The 13,753-nt window shown below is 42.7% G+C and overlaps 1 protein-coding gene across 1 annotated transcript; it reads left to right on the top strand.

Annotated features, from left to right (window-relative positions):
• Positions 1-5,956: 5,956 nt before the first annotated feature.
• On the top strand, positions 5,957-10,216 carry inka1a (inka box actin regulator 1a). The gene is made up of 2 exons (XM_053653519.1): positions 5,957-6,210; positions 9,124-10,216. Exons 1-2 carry the CDS (start codon positions 6,160-6,162, stop codon positions 10,018-10,020), a joined length of 948 nt encoding a protein of 315 aa, XP_053509494.1. The 5' UTR covers positions 5,957-6,159; the 3' UTR covers positions 10,021-10,216.
• The last annotated feature ends 3,537 nt before the right edge of the window (positions 10,217-13,753 follow it).

Raw genomic sequence — 13,753 nt, 5'->3', positions numbered from 1 at the left:
GATTTTGTAAAAAAAAAATAATAATAATGTTTACATGTCGTCATTTATATCCAAACAAAACATCGTTGTGCACCGCAGAGTCATTCCTTTTTCAGATTATCTTAAAGTTTAATTTAAAACACACACCATCTGCAGAAATGACGAAGGTATGAGGGTTCAGGGGTCTGAGCTGGGAAGTGTGTATACGGAGAGTTCTCTCTCATCCATTCCATCCACCCTGTGCCTTTATTATTCCTTATTATTATTATTATTATTATTATTATTGTTATTATTATTATTCTCACACCCATCTCTCTCTCTCTGTACACTAAGTGTGAGTCGGAAAGTAATGTAATCTATGTAATGAGTCAAAAAATCTAATTGGTAAAAAAAGGGTAGTGTTTTTGCTAAAGGTTAAAATACATCCTGTATAATGATTTAATTTAAATAAAAGTTAAGTCACTATAGATGATGCTGTGTAATTTATTTGTTGCCACACACACACACACACACACACACACTCACTCACTCACTCTAGGGGCAGAACCTTCCAGTATTTTCAAACTTGGTAAATAAGTTTGCTTTGTATTATTATTATTTTTTCTTTTAATGTAATGTTTATTGGATTAAAAGGTTTATCTTTTAACATGGACATTAGTGACGTCTTAAAACAGTCATAGAATCTTCCAGAAAGTGGGTGTGGCCTAACATCTGATCGCTTTCATTTCTTGTTAGCATTAATGCGAGTGTCTTGACCGAAGCTACGGGTGGAAGGGGTGTGTGTGTGTGTCTGCAGTGGGCGTGTCCAGCCACCGACGCTCACCGGTCACCGAGTTCAACAGGTAACGCCGCCCACTCAGTGCGGAGACACAGCACGGGAGAGAGGGGGGGTGTGTGTTACGGGTTACACAGCATCCAAAACGGCTTTTTAGCAGGAAGCTACAGGTTTGAAATGTTGATCAAACCTATAAGCCCCGCCCCTTTTTTTTGCTTGTAGAATGCATGAGGACAGAAGGCATGCTCAAAAAATATATGGGATGCCATTTTGGACGTAATTACTGTATTGGGAATTTTTTGTTGTAAGTCAGTTGTTAAAGTTCCTCTTACCTCCACGTGAAAGAAAAAATAACACCCCCCCCCCCCCCCCCCCCCATCCACTCTGGAGAGACTCACTCTGCCATCTAGTGACGTCTTTATGGAACAGCAGCCCAGGATTCATTTATTACAGGCTGATTGCTGAATATTCGTAACTTTAATGAGCTGTAATTATAATATTCCTGTATGATGTTTAACTCTGCTCGTTTTGGGGCGACTGTGATGATGATCTGAATCTGTTTCTTTGGGTTCCGAGTATAGTAAAAACCTGACCCGGTGCTAAGCCACACCCCAAGTTGTTACTGTCGCTATCCATGACAAGCCCAGAGTGTGAGATGATGACCACACACTCACCTTTTCACCCTCATCTGCAGCTGTGATTCTCCGACCTGTCTTTCATCTTCTGCACGCTGACGGGGTCACATGGAGAGCATGTTATATTCTATAGGAAGAACTTGTGTGTGTGTGTGTGTGTGTGTTTTGAGATGGACTCTTGTGAGTGAGATGTTTCAGTAATGGTTCAGTGAGAGCTGCTCAGAAGAACCTTTTTTTTTTTTTAAAAGGACCTCACAAATGGCTGCTGTTCTCCAGATCATTCTTTCTCCCTGATGGCTGTAATTAATCAGCATTGCGCTGTTTTTTGTTTGTTTTTTTGGCTGCATCTCCTAGAGTTTCAGGGCTGATTAGAGAAAAGTGCCTGAGGTGCAGAACTAAACCGAGTTACACAAAATGAAAGGAGGTTTTTCAGTGATGTTCAGAGTCTCGGGCAATCTGAGCTTAATTCCATTTAACGATCTCCGAGCAGCGCGCGAAACGAGTAGGCTTCAATAATCACATTTCCTCTTAGTGATGTCACTGTGGTGTGTGTGTGTGTGTGTGTGTGTGGACACACACTTCTCAACTCTGTAATCAGCTAATCATAGTGGGTTTGGTCTAGGCGGTGTACTCAGGGGTAAGTGGGCGTGGTCTCGACGGTGTACTCAGGGTAAGTGGGTGTGGTCTCGGCGGTGTACTCAGGGTAAGTGGGTGTGGTCTAGGCGTTGTACTCACGGTAAGTGGGTGTGGTCTCGGCGTTGTACTCACGGTAAGTGGGTGTAGTCTCCATATTGTACTCACGGTAAGTGGGTGTGGTCTCGGCGTTGTACTCACGGTAAGTGGGTGTGGTCTCGGCGTTGTACTCACGGTAAGTGGGAAACAAATAATGAAACAGTTGAGGTGGATTAGTGAGAACCGTGGCTGCTTTTTAAAGGTACCACACGTGGACCACACCCTTTTTTTCTGGGACACAATTTTAAAAATGGTATCAAACATGGTATCTATAGCGATAAAGGTTCGGTAGTCTGACTTAACCCTAACTCGAGAGTATATTCGAGTGTATAAACTCAGTCCCACCGTCCCTCCTACTATGGAGAATGGAGAAAAGGGCGTGTCCTGCTGCGATGGAGATGAACACGATTTAGGATCTAGGAAAGTTGGAAGAAGGTGGAAGAACTCAAGTGTCCTGCACAAATCTCCACTGAACACTTTTTGGCATGAACTGGAGTTGGAGCCTCCTCACCCAGCATCAGCGGCTGACCTCACTAACGCTCTTGTAGCTGAATGAGCACTAATCCCGACTTGCAGTTCACAGTTTAATGACCGCTCCGTTGTTGCACGTTGGGTGGTTTTTTTCTTCCCGAGTTTCAAGTACAGTGGATTGCAGCATTAGTTGGCCGATGAGGTAAATCAGGTGAACTCTGGAGCAGGGAAATTACCAGAATGTTGTGTATAGTGGGAGTACTCCGGGACCAGGATGGAAAAACACTCTGCTAATCACAATTAAAAGTGATTACATTGGATGCGCAAGGGGACAGACTGTAACATTCATTAAAACAACAACAACAAACAAGTAGCTTGTTTAAAATCTGTTACGTAGCCATGCCAATTTTATGTTTTAAAGCCTTACTTACTTACTACTACTACTACTAATAATAATAATAATAATAATTGTACAAAAATAGGCTAGTTGAAAGAAGGGAAGCATTTTGAGATACAATACAAGTTTTAAGCTGACTCTTAAGTTAGAGGAAAAGGAAGTGAGGGATATTTCACTTATTTAAAAAAAAAAAAACTTAAGTGTTGAGTGTGCCACACTGTTTCAGTGACGGGTTTCACTACAGTAACAAAAACAGCCAATAGAGGGCGCTGGTGTCTGGCTGATTCAAGTTTATCCTATTTTCAAAGTCGCACAAAGTTTAACTTTGAAGTTTTATCGGCTTTTGGTTCGTAACTTTTTTTTTTCTCCTATCATGGGTAATTAATGACTTCACATGACAGTTCCTGTCAAAAAAATAAGGCACAGAAGTGCGTACAGCTTTACCGCCTTCTTATTCTTATTCTTAAAAGCCAGATTTTCTGAATGTGCAAGTTAGAAACACCACCAACTCGCTCCACCTGATTAAATGTAAATGATTTACAGAAGTCATTTGCATACTGTAACATGATTGGTTACTATATATATATATACCATATATTTTTTAATGCAAAAACACTTACTCATAACATGCTCAGTGCTACATTAGAGATTTCACTGAAAGTTTTATTTTGCTCTTAATTTAAAATAATAAACATCTCAATTAAATAAATAAGAATTAAACAGAATTATTGAGACTTGCTACTAAAATGCATGCCATCTCCCAATAACGCTGCCAAATAATTCAATTCAATTCCATTTTATTTGTATAGCGCTTTTTACAGTAGACATTGTCTCAACACAGCTTTACAGAAATATATAAACACAGGATAGAGATTTTAAGTGTGTGAATTTATCCCTATTGAGCGAGCTGGTGGTGACGGTGGTGAGGAAAAACTCCCTATAAGATGTTAAGAGGAAGAAACCTTGAGAGGAACCGGACTCAGAAGGGAACCCGTCCTCATCTGGGTAACACCGGATAGTGTGAAAAAGTTCACTATGGATTTATATGAAGTCTGTTTGGCTTTAGAAGCAGCCGTAGTCCCAGCAATCTGGACTTGGAGTAGATGAGAGCTCCGTCCAGAGGTAGGACATCCGAAACGGATCAGGTAGGTCCGGAGAGCAGAGAGGATCAGGATCTCTAGTATCTCCATAAAATCGTGTGGGGCTCGACAGAAGGAGAGAGGGAGATGAGAGATTATTAGGACTGTGCTTAGCGTAACAGAAAGTCTAGTCAGGGTAGGCTTGAGTAAACAAATACGTTTTAAGCCTAGACTTAAACACTGAGACTGTGTCTGAGTCCCGAACACTAACTGGAAGACTGTTCCATAACTGTGGGGCTCTATAAGAGAATAATAACAACGGGATGAGAATAGTAAAATAAAATAGTAGGCCTACAGGACATCACGTCTTTCACATCATTTTTTTTTTTTTTAAAGAACCAAACAAACAAAACAAAAACAAAACACCCCACACAAACCGTTTTGTTAGACTAGGTTTGACTTCCTTGCAGTAACACGCACAGCCGAATGAGGGCGCACACGTCCAGGCCATTTTCAATTACTTACAACTAAACGTCAGTATGCCACAGTTTTCCCCCAACAAATAAACACAACCTTGTTATTCTTTTCACCTATTTTATGTTCTTATTTAGACACATTTCAGTGATCTGAAGCTGTTTAACAAACAAAATTCTATATTCTAGCTACATTTTTATTACCTTATTTGATTTCAAGCACCAACCGGGTAAATTAACCACAAAGCTACAACTTGAATCTTACAGATCATGGTTACAGATCTACCTTTGAGGCTGGTTTGACCGGTGCAAAGAAAATGTCCTGGGATGAGTGACCATCTTTATTATCACTGCAGCGGTTCTTTAGTCGGTGCAGTTACGTAAATGAGCATTAAAATACTTTACGATCACTTTCCCAGACGTGTAAAGCTGCCAGCTCATTTGTACCTTTAAGTTTGTACCTTTAATTCATTTTCTAATAGTGTAAAGATGGACAGTGTTTATATGACTCCAAGTTTGTGTTTAAACTATCCATTTACTCGTTTCTGTTCATCGCCACATCTCACCGAAGCAAGCGTTAATCGCCTTGTTAATGGTTTATTAATGCTTAATAACAGGGTAAATAACGCCTTTTTGAAGTGTTCTTTACATTTGTGATCATTTACGCTTCTTAATTACCCTAATATTACCCTGTTATCACTCCGGTAGCCTATTTTAAGGACATTCTGAGTCCTGTGCATTTATCTAGCCTAGCTCAGCACAGCTGATTCCTGTAACTTGGAGGTAGAAACCACATCACTGTCGGTTCGTTTTGTTGTGACTAATACGATGGGAAATATGTGTGATTGCAACGAAGGAGAATATTTTCTGATGTGTAAATGTCTCATGGATCTGAAGTTTGAACGTCTGGTTCGTCTTCAGATTTGAGTTTACTGATTCTGAATGTTTTTGTAACTCATTACCTTGTGTGTGTGTGTGTGTGTGGTGTTTAGCAGTTTTGTACGACCGCTGACGTTTTAACTCTTATAATTATAAAATGCTGGGCTTTTGGAGTATTTTTTCATCCAGTTATTTCAGTTTTCACTCAGCCGTATGTTTAGCCTAGCGTATTCTCTCATGATGTTGACTGGAGGTGCACTTTTTCAAACACGTTTTTCACCTATTACATCATTTATTTCACCTGAAGTGCAGCTGCAGGAGGATTTCCGTTAGTTATTTTTGTCTCCTTTTTTGAGCTCAACATGGCGGTTTGTTACCGCGTTTCATTTTTCTGAGGTAAAATTAAAAAGAAGGCGGGACGGAGAGATAGAAAACGGTGGCTCGGATTTCACCCCCGCGTTCTGATTGGACGCTTTCGCTCCCCCCGCTTCTGATTGGCTGACCCCAGAACAAGGCACGCGCTCAAACTTGACGTTCGCAGCTGCAGCGAGCCCATTCCCTAAAGAGCTGAGATCAGAGCAACATCTGGAGCTTATGCGTGTTTTATATTTATATTTCTATACGCGCGACTCCTTTTAAATGCTTTAATCATCCACTTTTGTGGATCCGCACAAGATTTCGTCTTCTGGAACTCGTTATTTAATGCAATCGGTTTAATTTAGGACTTTTTTTTTAACGTATGTTTGGAGAGACTGAATTGATTACTGAATCTTCAGAAAAAACAGATATGGTAAGCACATTTATTGCAAAATTTATTCATATATATATATATATATAATATTATGTCTTTCTAAGCTTTTTAGGTCACTCAGATAAACAGTGGGTTAGCCCTAACCCAGAGCTGCAGAAACTGCATCTGATCCCCATACAGATGTGTTTAATCATGCTTCCCATGCTTTTTATTCTCTCTAATGCATGCACTGATTTTGATTTTTAATGAAAACATTCTTTGTGCATAAGTTTTGAACTCGAGCACAAGAATTGGCCTGCTGATATCTTCAGATCTTGAGCTGAGGTAGTTTATTCATTTCTTCCGCGTGCGCTGCATGTGTTATAACTAAAACTAGAATTATCACTCATGTTTAATAATAATAATTAAAAAAAAAAGATGATCGTTTGCTAAAAAGAGTTCGTGTTACCCGAGTCTAATGTTTGATGCGTAGGTGTTTGTGACCTTTATGCTCTCTGGAGTTTTGTTTGTTTGTTTGTTTGTTTGGTCTCCTTAAAAACAACAACAACAAAAAAAATAAACCCAAAGTAAGCTTTTTTTGTGAGGAGGTCCAGGGTTATCGGTCCTTGCATCAGTAGAAGTTGGTGTTCTGTCCATCACAGGATTCAGAGATGAAGCGTGAGATATTATTCACAAAGACCCTCGAGCTCTGGAGAATAGTCGTCCTCCCTGAATGGGTTCCAGAGGCGATGTGACTCAGCCGCAAGTCGGAATATCAGTTGGCATAATTAGTATTTTTTTGTTTTGTCGTCGTTACACGGCGAACCTGATCTTAAGAAACCGTTCCTTAAAACGAGTTTGCAAAGTAGATCTCGTTACCGCCGCGATAACGAGTGAACCTTAAAGAACCAGTTTGGCGAATAATCCAATTTAAACAACGCTCCTTCTCCCTCGTGTGTAGTTCATCAGTTAATCAGTCGGGACGTTTAGTTTAGCGCTGGTGTAGTTTTCCGTTTGAAGCTACAACGCTGATGTAGATAGCAAGCAATGGAAGTCTAGCACGCCCGAAATGTTCTCTGTAAACATCTGGCACGAAATGTGCATCCACTTCACTTCTTCAGAAATGCGAAGCTGATTTGCAGATGTGCTTTAGGACGCAGTCTGTAAACGCTTGGAACTAGTATATAAAGATTTCTGCAAGCTTTTTTTTTTTTTTTGGAAAGTCAGACGTCCATTACTTGTTTGGACGCGAATGTCAGACACCAAGCTCCAGATCTCGGGTGATCAGTTTTAGATCTAGATCGTGTAAATAGTGAGAGGATCTTGAGACTTATCATTAGGTAAGTGTTGATAATCAGCGATACGATAAACCGTGATTCTCATCACACACGATATCGCTATCACGGACACATCGACACGTCGTCCCGAGCTCTGTTTTGTATCGGATGGAGGCAGATTAAGTAGGCAACATTTCTGGGCAGCGATCACAGTCCAGATTTAAAGACTGTCCCATCTGGAAGACAGCATCAGGACAGAGGCTACTTCTGCTCACTGAATGAGATTTCTGTGTAAGTCGCTGGAAATGTTAATGCCGTAACGGTAACGTCCTGAACTGTAACGCTTAGGTGAATATCCTGGTGCCAAAATGAATCATCAGCACATGGCTAGTTGTTGTAACAGAAGGACGAGACAGAAGCAGCTTTGAGATGAAACTCGAAACATCTGCACTTCTCCTGGGCTTTGACCCAGCAGATGTGCACGTTCAGATTTTTCCTCCGTGCTTGGACAGATTTGTCCAGGGTCAGTCGTGAATCGTGGCGGACGATTGAGCAGGTGGGTGATATCGACCAATCAGAACTGGAATATCAGAGTCAGGCTGAGCATTATCCAGTTCTGGGGTTATCTTTGAGTCGGGATTTGGCGACCTTTCAAGGTTGATGTGAGTCATAGCCGGCGCTGGGGAGTGATCCGTTCTGATCTGTTCTCCAGCGCAATCTGCCTGGACGAACATGCAACTTTATTTCATTTGAGTTGTTAATATCTGGGCATTTGGACAGTGTAGATATAATGCAGATTTCTTTGGCCGTGGACAGGGCGTGTGAGCCGGCACGGTGAGTAGCTCTCTTAATCGATCAGGTGTGGCCGACTGCTTTTCCTCTAACTGATTCCGACACGTTCTCGTCCGCGTTTTGTTTTGTGTGCAGCAGGGTGTAACAGTCTGGATTAAAACCGATGACGAGTTCCCGACTGTTGCTGTGTTCTCGGTTTGAATAGAGCAGGGTGCAGCTCTTACTGTCTGATCCCTTCATGTCTGAGCTTGTCTACACGTCCAAGTGTGCAAAAACCAAAACTACTCGGTAGAGGAAGAAACACACACACACACACTCTCTCTCTCTCTCGTAACAGTCACCTATTTTGGGGTTGTTTTGTAGCACTAATATTTATAGGTCACATGTTACTCTGGCAGTGAGGCTTGATTCTTTTTCTTCTTTTTTTTTAAAGACAGAAAGAATCGAAAGTCAGGGATAACTTTAGGATCCTTTCTGTAGTCACACTGCGTAAATTCCAAGGGTTTTGCAGGATTTGCGATTACAATGTCGGAGATCCGAGCCTTTTTTAATACAGTGTAAGAACCTTTGTTCATCGTGACGCTGGGAACATAAATTTAAAAAGAAAAAAGGAATACTGATGATGAAAAACATCGTTTCGTTGAAATAATAATAAAAAATTCTCGCTGGTTGTTTGCACGGTTACAAGAGATGCGAATCTCTAATGAAGAAACGCGCAGCTGTTCCAGAAGAATTGCAAAGACTAGCATCACTGTCGTCATGGTAACATACTTTCACCTCTGTGATGTCTTTTTTTTTAAGGTGGTGTGTTCTGTTGCTTATCACACAGTCAGCTGTTTTTCACGTCTTATTGTTACGGACGTTAGTGTTCTGACTCCACTTTCCTTCTCTCTCTCTCTCTCAGTTGTGCGTTCAGGACTCGGGTGGGTGTCTCAGCGAGCACATGCGCTGTATGATGCGCTCCCTGCAGGACCTGAAGCAGCTAAACCGGACCTGCATGATGCCACCCTCCTCCGGCCCCTGCAAGATGCTGATTGGTCGGCGTGAGCGGCGAGCACGGCGAATCAGCGAATCACGAATCAGCGACGCCAGCGACTCCAGCAGCGCCGACTCCGCCTTTCCACTCTCCTGTCCCCTGGAGGACGAAGAGAGCAGCGCGGCCAGCAGCCTCGAATTTGACTCTGGATACTCGGAGGCTTCGTGGCCTGACGAGGGACCTGTGGTGCTGCGCCGATTCAGGAAAGTACGCGCCGCGTCAGCCGATCTCCTTCTAGAACCGAGCCCCCGTCCCAGAACGCGACCCAAATCCACGTCGGACGCCTGCTTGGAAAAGTGGACGTCGTTTGAGGTACCTAGCGAGCCGGAAGACTGGACTGCAGCCCTGCTGACGCAAGGGCGCAACCGGCATCCGCTTGTTCTTGGGGATAACAGCTTTGCCGACCTCATTCAGAACTGGATGGATTTGCCCGAGTGCCCATCGGAACCGACAGAACCGAGGCCTAGCGCAAGCAAACGGCTAGCCAAGGACTTTCTGGTCAATGTGAAGCGGAGGATAGCGAGGATTTCTCAGAACGTAGACGGACAGAAGAAGCTGGTCTCGGACTCGTCTCGGTCAAACAGAGCCGCCACGGCAACCAAGCGTCTCTCGTGTCCCGTCGACGTTCCGCGGAAAGTTCCGTTTTTCCACAAATCCCACATGGACCTCCAGGAACTCGATACGGACTTTTACCGCTTCACGGCGCTCATGAAGACAGGCAGCCGGCAGCCAATCATCTGTAACGACATCATCGGGTACATATGAGTCGCCGAGCCGACCCTTCTGACTGAACGGACTCTGATTTATACGGACACGTCGCTTTTATACCAAACAACTGTATTATCATTGCCATGTTGCTAATGGTCAAGCTAATAATAATGCTCAATCTATAATAATAATGATAATAATAATAACAATAATAATAAAAATTTTGGAAATTTTAACTCCCAGTGCTTATTTCACCAAACACGTTCACATGACTTTAAACAGCATGAACACAAATCCGGGCGGTGTGGACGCTGTGTGGAAACATATTTCCATTTTAAACTTAAATCGGTAAACATACAGTTCACCATCGCTGCCGTTTTACGTCTTGATTGAATGCTTTATTTTAAAGTGAAAATACAGACTGTACAGGAAGCAACACGAAGCACAGATCCTAAACATGACACTAAACCATCACATTATATTATTTTGTAATGTAATTTTTAGTATGTTTCTTTCCCACCTTCACACGCATGGTGAGGAAGTCAAAAACGGGAAGATGCATCATGGGGAATCATAAAAAGGTGTTTGATGCTGATAAATGACTGACTAACTGGGGAAAAAAAAGAAAAAAAGAAAAGGGTCAGATTCAATTTCAGGTTTTCTTCTCCGAAAGCAAGTCGATGGTGATTTGTGTATGTGGTAATGAAACTGGATGATCTGACTACATTTGGGTTAGAGGAGAAATTTTATTGTATGCATTGTGTGACGTCATCGCGACGCACGTGAATCGAAGAGTGCTTTGGATGAACACGAGTACAGCTAAAAGGTCTCGATTATCGACAAACACCACTGCGAAAGACCGTGCAAAACTATTCCATGCGACTGCGATTTCGCCAGTTCAAGTAGTTTTCTGGTGGGGGGGGGGGGAAGCACGAAAACCTCCACAAGTTGCGTCGCCAAATGTTGAAAAAACCCACAGCGATCACAAAATAAAACTCCTGTGATCTCCTGTACGGACTGTCGAAAACCTCGTCCGTTAGTCCTAACAGGAAAGTCGGGCTCGTTTGTTTCTCCGTAACCCAAATGGAAGATGTTCCTGCATGGAGGAAGAGATGTTTGTTGCAGGGAAATAAAGCGAGTCATAATCAGTGGAAAAGATCTCAGCGATGTGTTCCACCAGTCCTTTGCCTTATTAAGCGCGGCTCTGCCGGAGCGCCCGGTCTGAAACCCATCCATTAACGCGCTTTTGTTTTCATAAGGCTCGGTTTCAGCCACGGTTCTGCTTAGACTCATCGAGCGGCGCACGGAGAGCCATTCCCGAAGGCGGTAAAGCGTGCGAGGGCTCAGAGTGACAGGATTGAGGTTCAGATTTCAGGATAGTGTGGAGATTTACTGCAGCCGAATGCGTTACGGTCTCGTTCAGGCTCCTCGAGTTACACTGAACCTAGAAAGTGCGCGCGAGGGAGCAGGCACGTTTTGCTTTCACGTGCACGGGCAGATGCGAAGGCCATGTTCGTCCGAGCTGACTTTACACCGTAGGCCAAAAATCACAGGACGGCTACAGATCGTGGACTGAAGATGGATTCTTATTACCCGAAGAACGTTTGTGTTTACGCAAGCCAAGTTTTGGCAAGATCTGATTGATGACTACGTAGTCGAAGTGGTTTTCATCGCAGCTCTATCGTTAGAACACGCTTCGACACTTCGAACACACCTTATCACTCAGACAGGATTGTATTGGTATCGTCTCGTCCAGTGTGACGTGTAACGATCGTACAACGCTGAAATCGGCTTCAATTTGTTTCTATTTTCAGGAAAACCGCACCAATTAAGTTCACTAGAACATATTAAAGTTCATGTGTTCAGATTCAGTTCAGAGTGAGATCTACTCTAAGATCAGATTTCCTCTTTAATATCCTAGATCTGATCCCAGATCTAATTATTCCACCCAGAAGGGTCTAAACCAGGGCTTCCTCAACCATGGTGGTGTTGCAGGGGGGTTCACAAGACCGTGATAAAAAAACATCAACGTCACATTAAACTTCCCAAACTGAAACGTAACACAGGTTTGGTGATTTATTACAAAAGATTCACTTAACGCGAACCTCCTTAAAGGGGGATACCCGGGAAATTAATTTCGTTTGAAAGGGTTCAGCTGACGAAGGAGTTTTGAACCTGGTTTCAAACGGTGTAAAGTTACGTTTCTAGTTAAAAACCCATAACTCTGGCGCGGACGATATTTCTCGCATGGAGCAGATGGTCCGAGTTTGTGTAGCGGAAACGAGGAGGAGGGGGTGCAGTTAGAGGAGCGCGTGACTGTTCGTATATAGTCTACATCACCTGGCAGGTTGTAGATTATTATCCAGACGCTTGGACAGAAAGCAGCCGTTTCACAAAAAAAAAAAAAAAAAGAAGAAAAGAAAATGACAAGAGATGAGCGGTACACGGTGGAGGAGTGAACGCACACATGTGGTGGAAAGTGAGACAGAATATACACCACTTTAAGATTTATTTACAATTCGTTCACATTAGGTTCAGCAGTTAGCCAGCTAGCAATGTTATCAAGAGTGGGGGGAAAAATACAGCGAGCATAATTTACCACAGATAGCTCCAGTGAGTCACGTGCATGAAAACACACTGCCGTTAATGGAGCTGAGTAATAAACATATTCATTATAATGTGTTTCATTCATATAGTGCTTCTCTCAAACCCGAGCTCGGACGTCCTTTTACAATATCGGAGAAGAAACGCACAAAAAAAAAAAAAAACGTGTTTCTCGTGGAAATCCTGATGAAATATCGACTTGTGTTAAATGTTTTAAAACTCAGTCGCAGCTAATGTAATTTAGCCCTAATAAACAATCATTAATACAGTGAATTAATCTGACTAATGAAAATAATTCTCCTGAAAAATCCCCATGACATTTGCTATACAATAAATAGCACAAACAAAAAAGCCACGGTATTTACTCAAATTAGTGAAAAAACAAACAAACGTGGCAGCTAATGACGATTACGTAGTCCAGTAGTCCAGATGTGGAACACTTTTAATTCAGAATGGATTATTTGAACAGTGTACGGTATATAACTACATGTCTACAGGTAAACTCTCAGGTCCAGGACAAAACATGAGACCGCTGTAGCTCACACTTCTCACTGTTTTCTTTCTCTTTCTCTTTTCTCTTGGTGTGTGTGTGTGTGTGTGTGTGTGTTTTACTGTTTTAGTGCTGTTTTAGCACCTTCCAGCTACACACTGCGCGCAAACATTCCCCTGAAAAGAGCGAGTGAGAGAATGCGAACCTCTCGACCGAGAGGAAAACACACCTCATCTGTAGAGTTGAGTCGTGGAGTGTGTGTTGGGGTTGTTTACTGTGTGTGTCGGGGTTGTTTACTGTGTGTGTCGGGGTTGTTTACTGCGTGTGTAGAGTGTATTTGGGCAGCGTGTGATCGTAGGTGTGATATGACGGGGACAAATCGGTAGCCCGGAGAACCAGGACGAGGCAGGTTGCGTAATATTATTTTGTCATTTGGTGAGTAGCTATGTTTACGATCGCGAAAAAGGACAAAGGGAACGACACGATATCCGGAGGGGTTTGTGATTTTTTTTCCGAAATTTCCGCAGGTTTTCCGCAGGTTCGGGCCGAGACGCGTCGCGTGACGTCATCAGACCGCGCGTTCATCCGAAGCGCTCTTCGATTCACGAAAGGTCTCGTTTACCGACAAACATCGTGGCGAAAGAGCGCGCAGAACGATTTAATGCGATTGCGATTTAGTAGTTTTCCGCAAATGAA

This window comes from Ictalurus furcatus, chromosome 21 (genome assembly GCF_023375685.1).
Source record: "Ictalurus furcatus strain D&B chromosome 21, Billie_1.0, whole genome shotgun sequence".
Lineage (NCBI taxonomy): Eukaryota > Metazoa > Chordata > Actinopteri > Siluriformes > Ictaluridae > Ictalurus > Ictalurus furcatus.
This window is presented reverse-complemented; position numbering and strand designations above follow the sequence as displayed.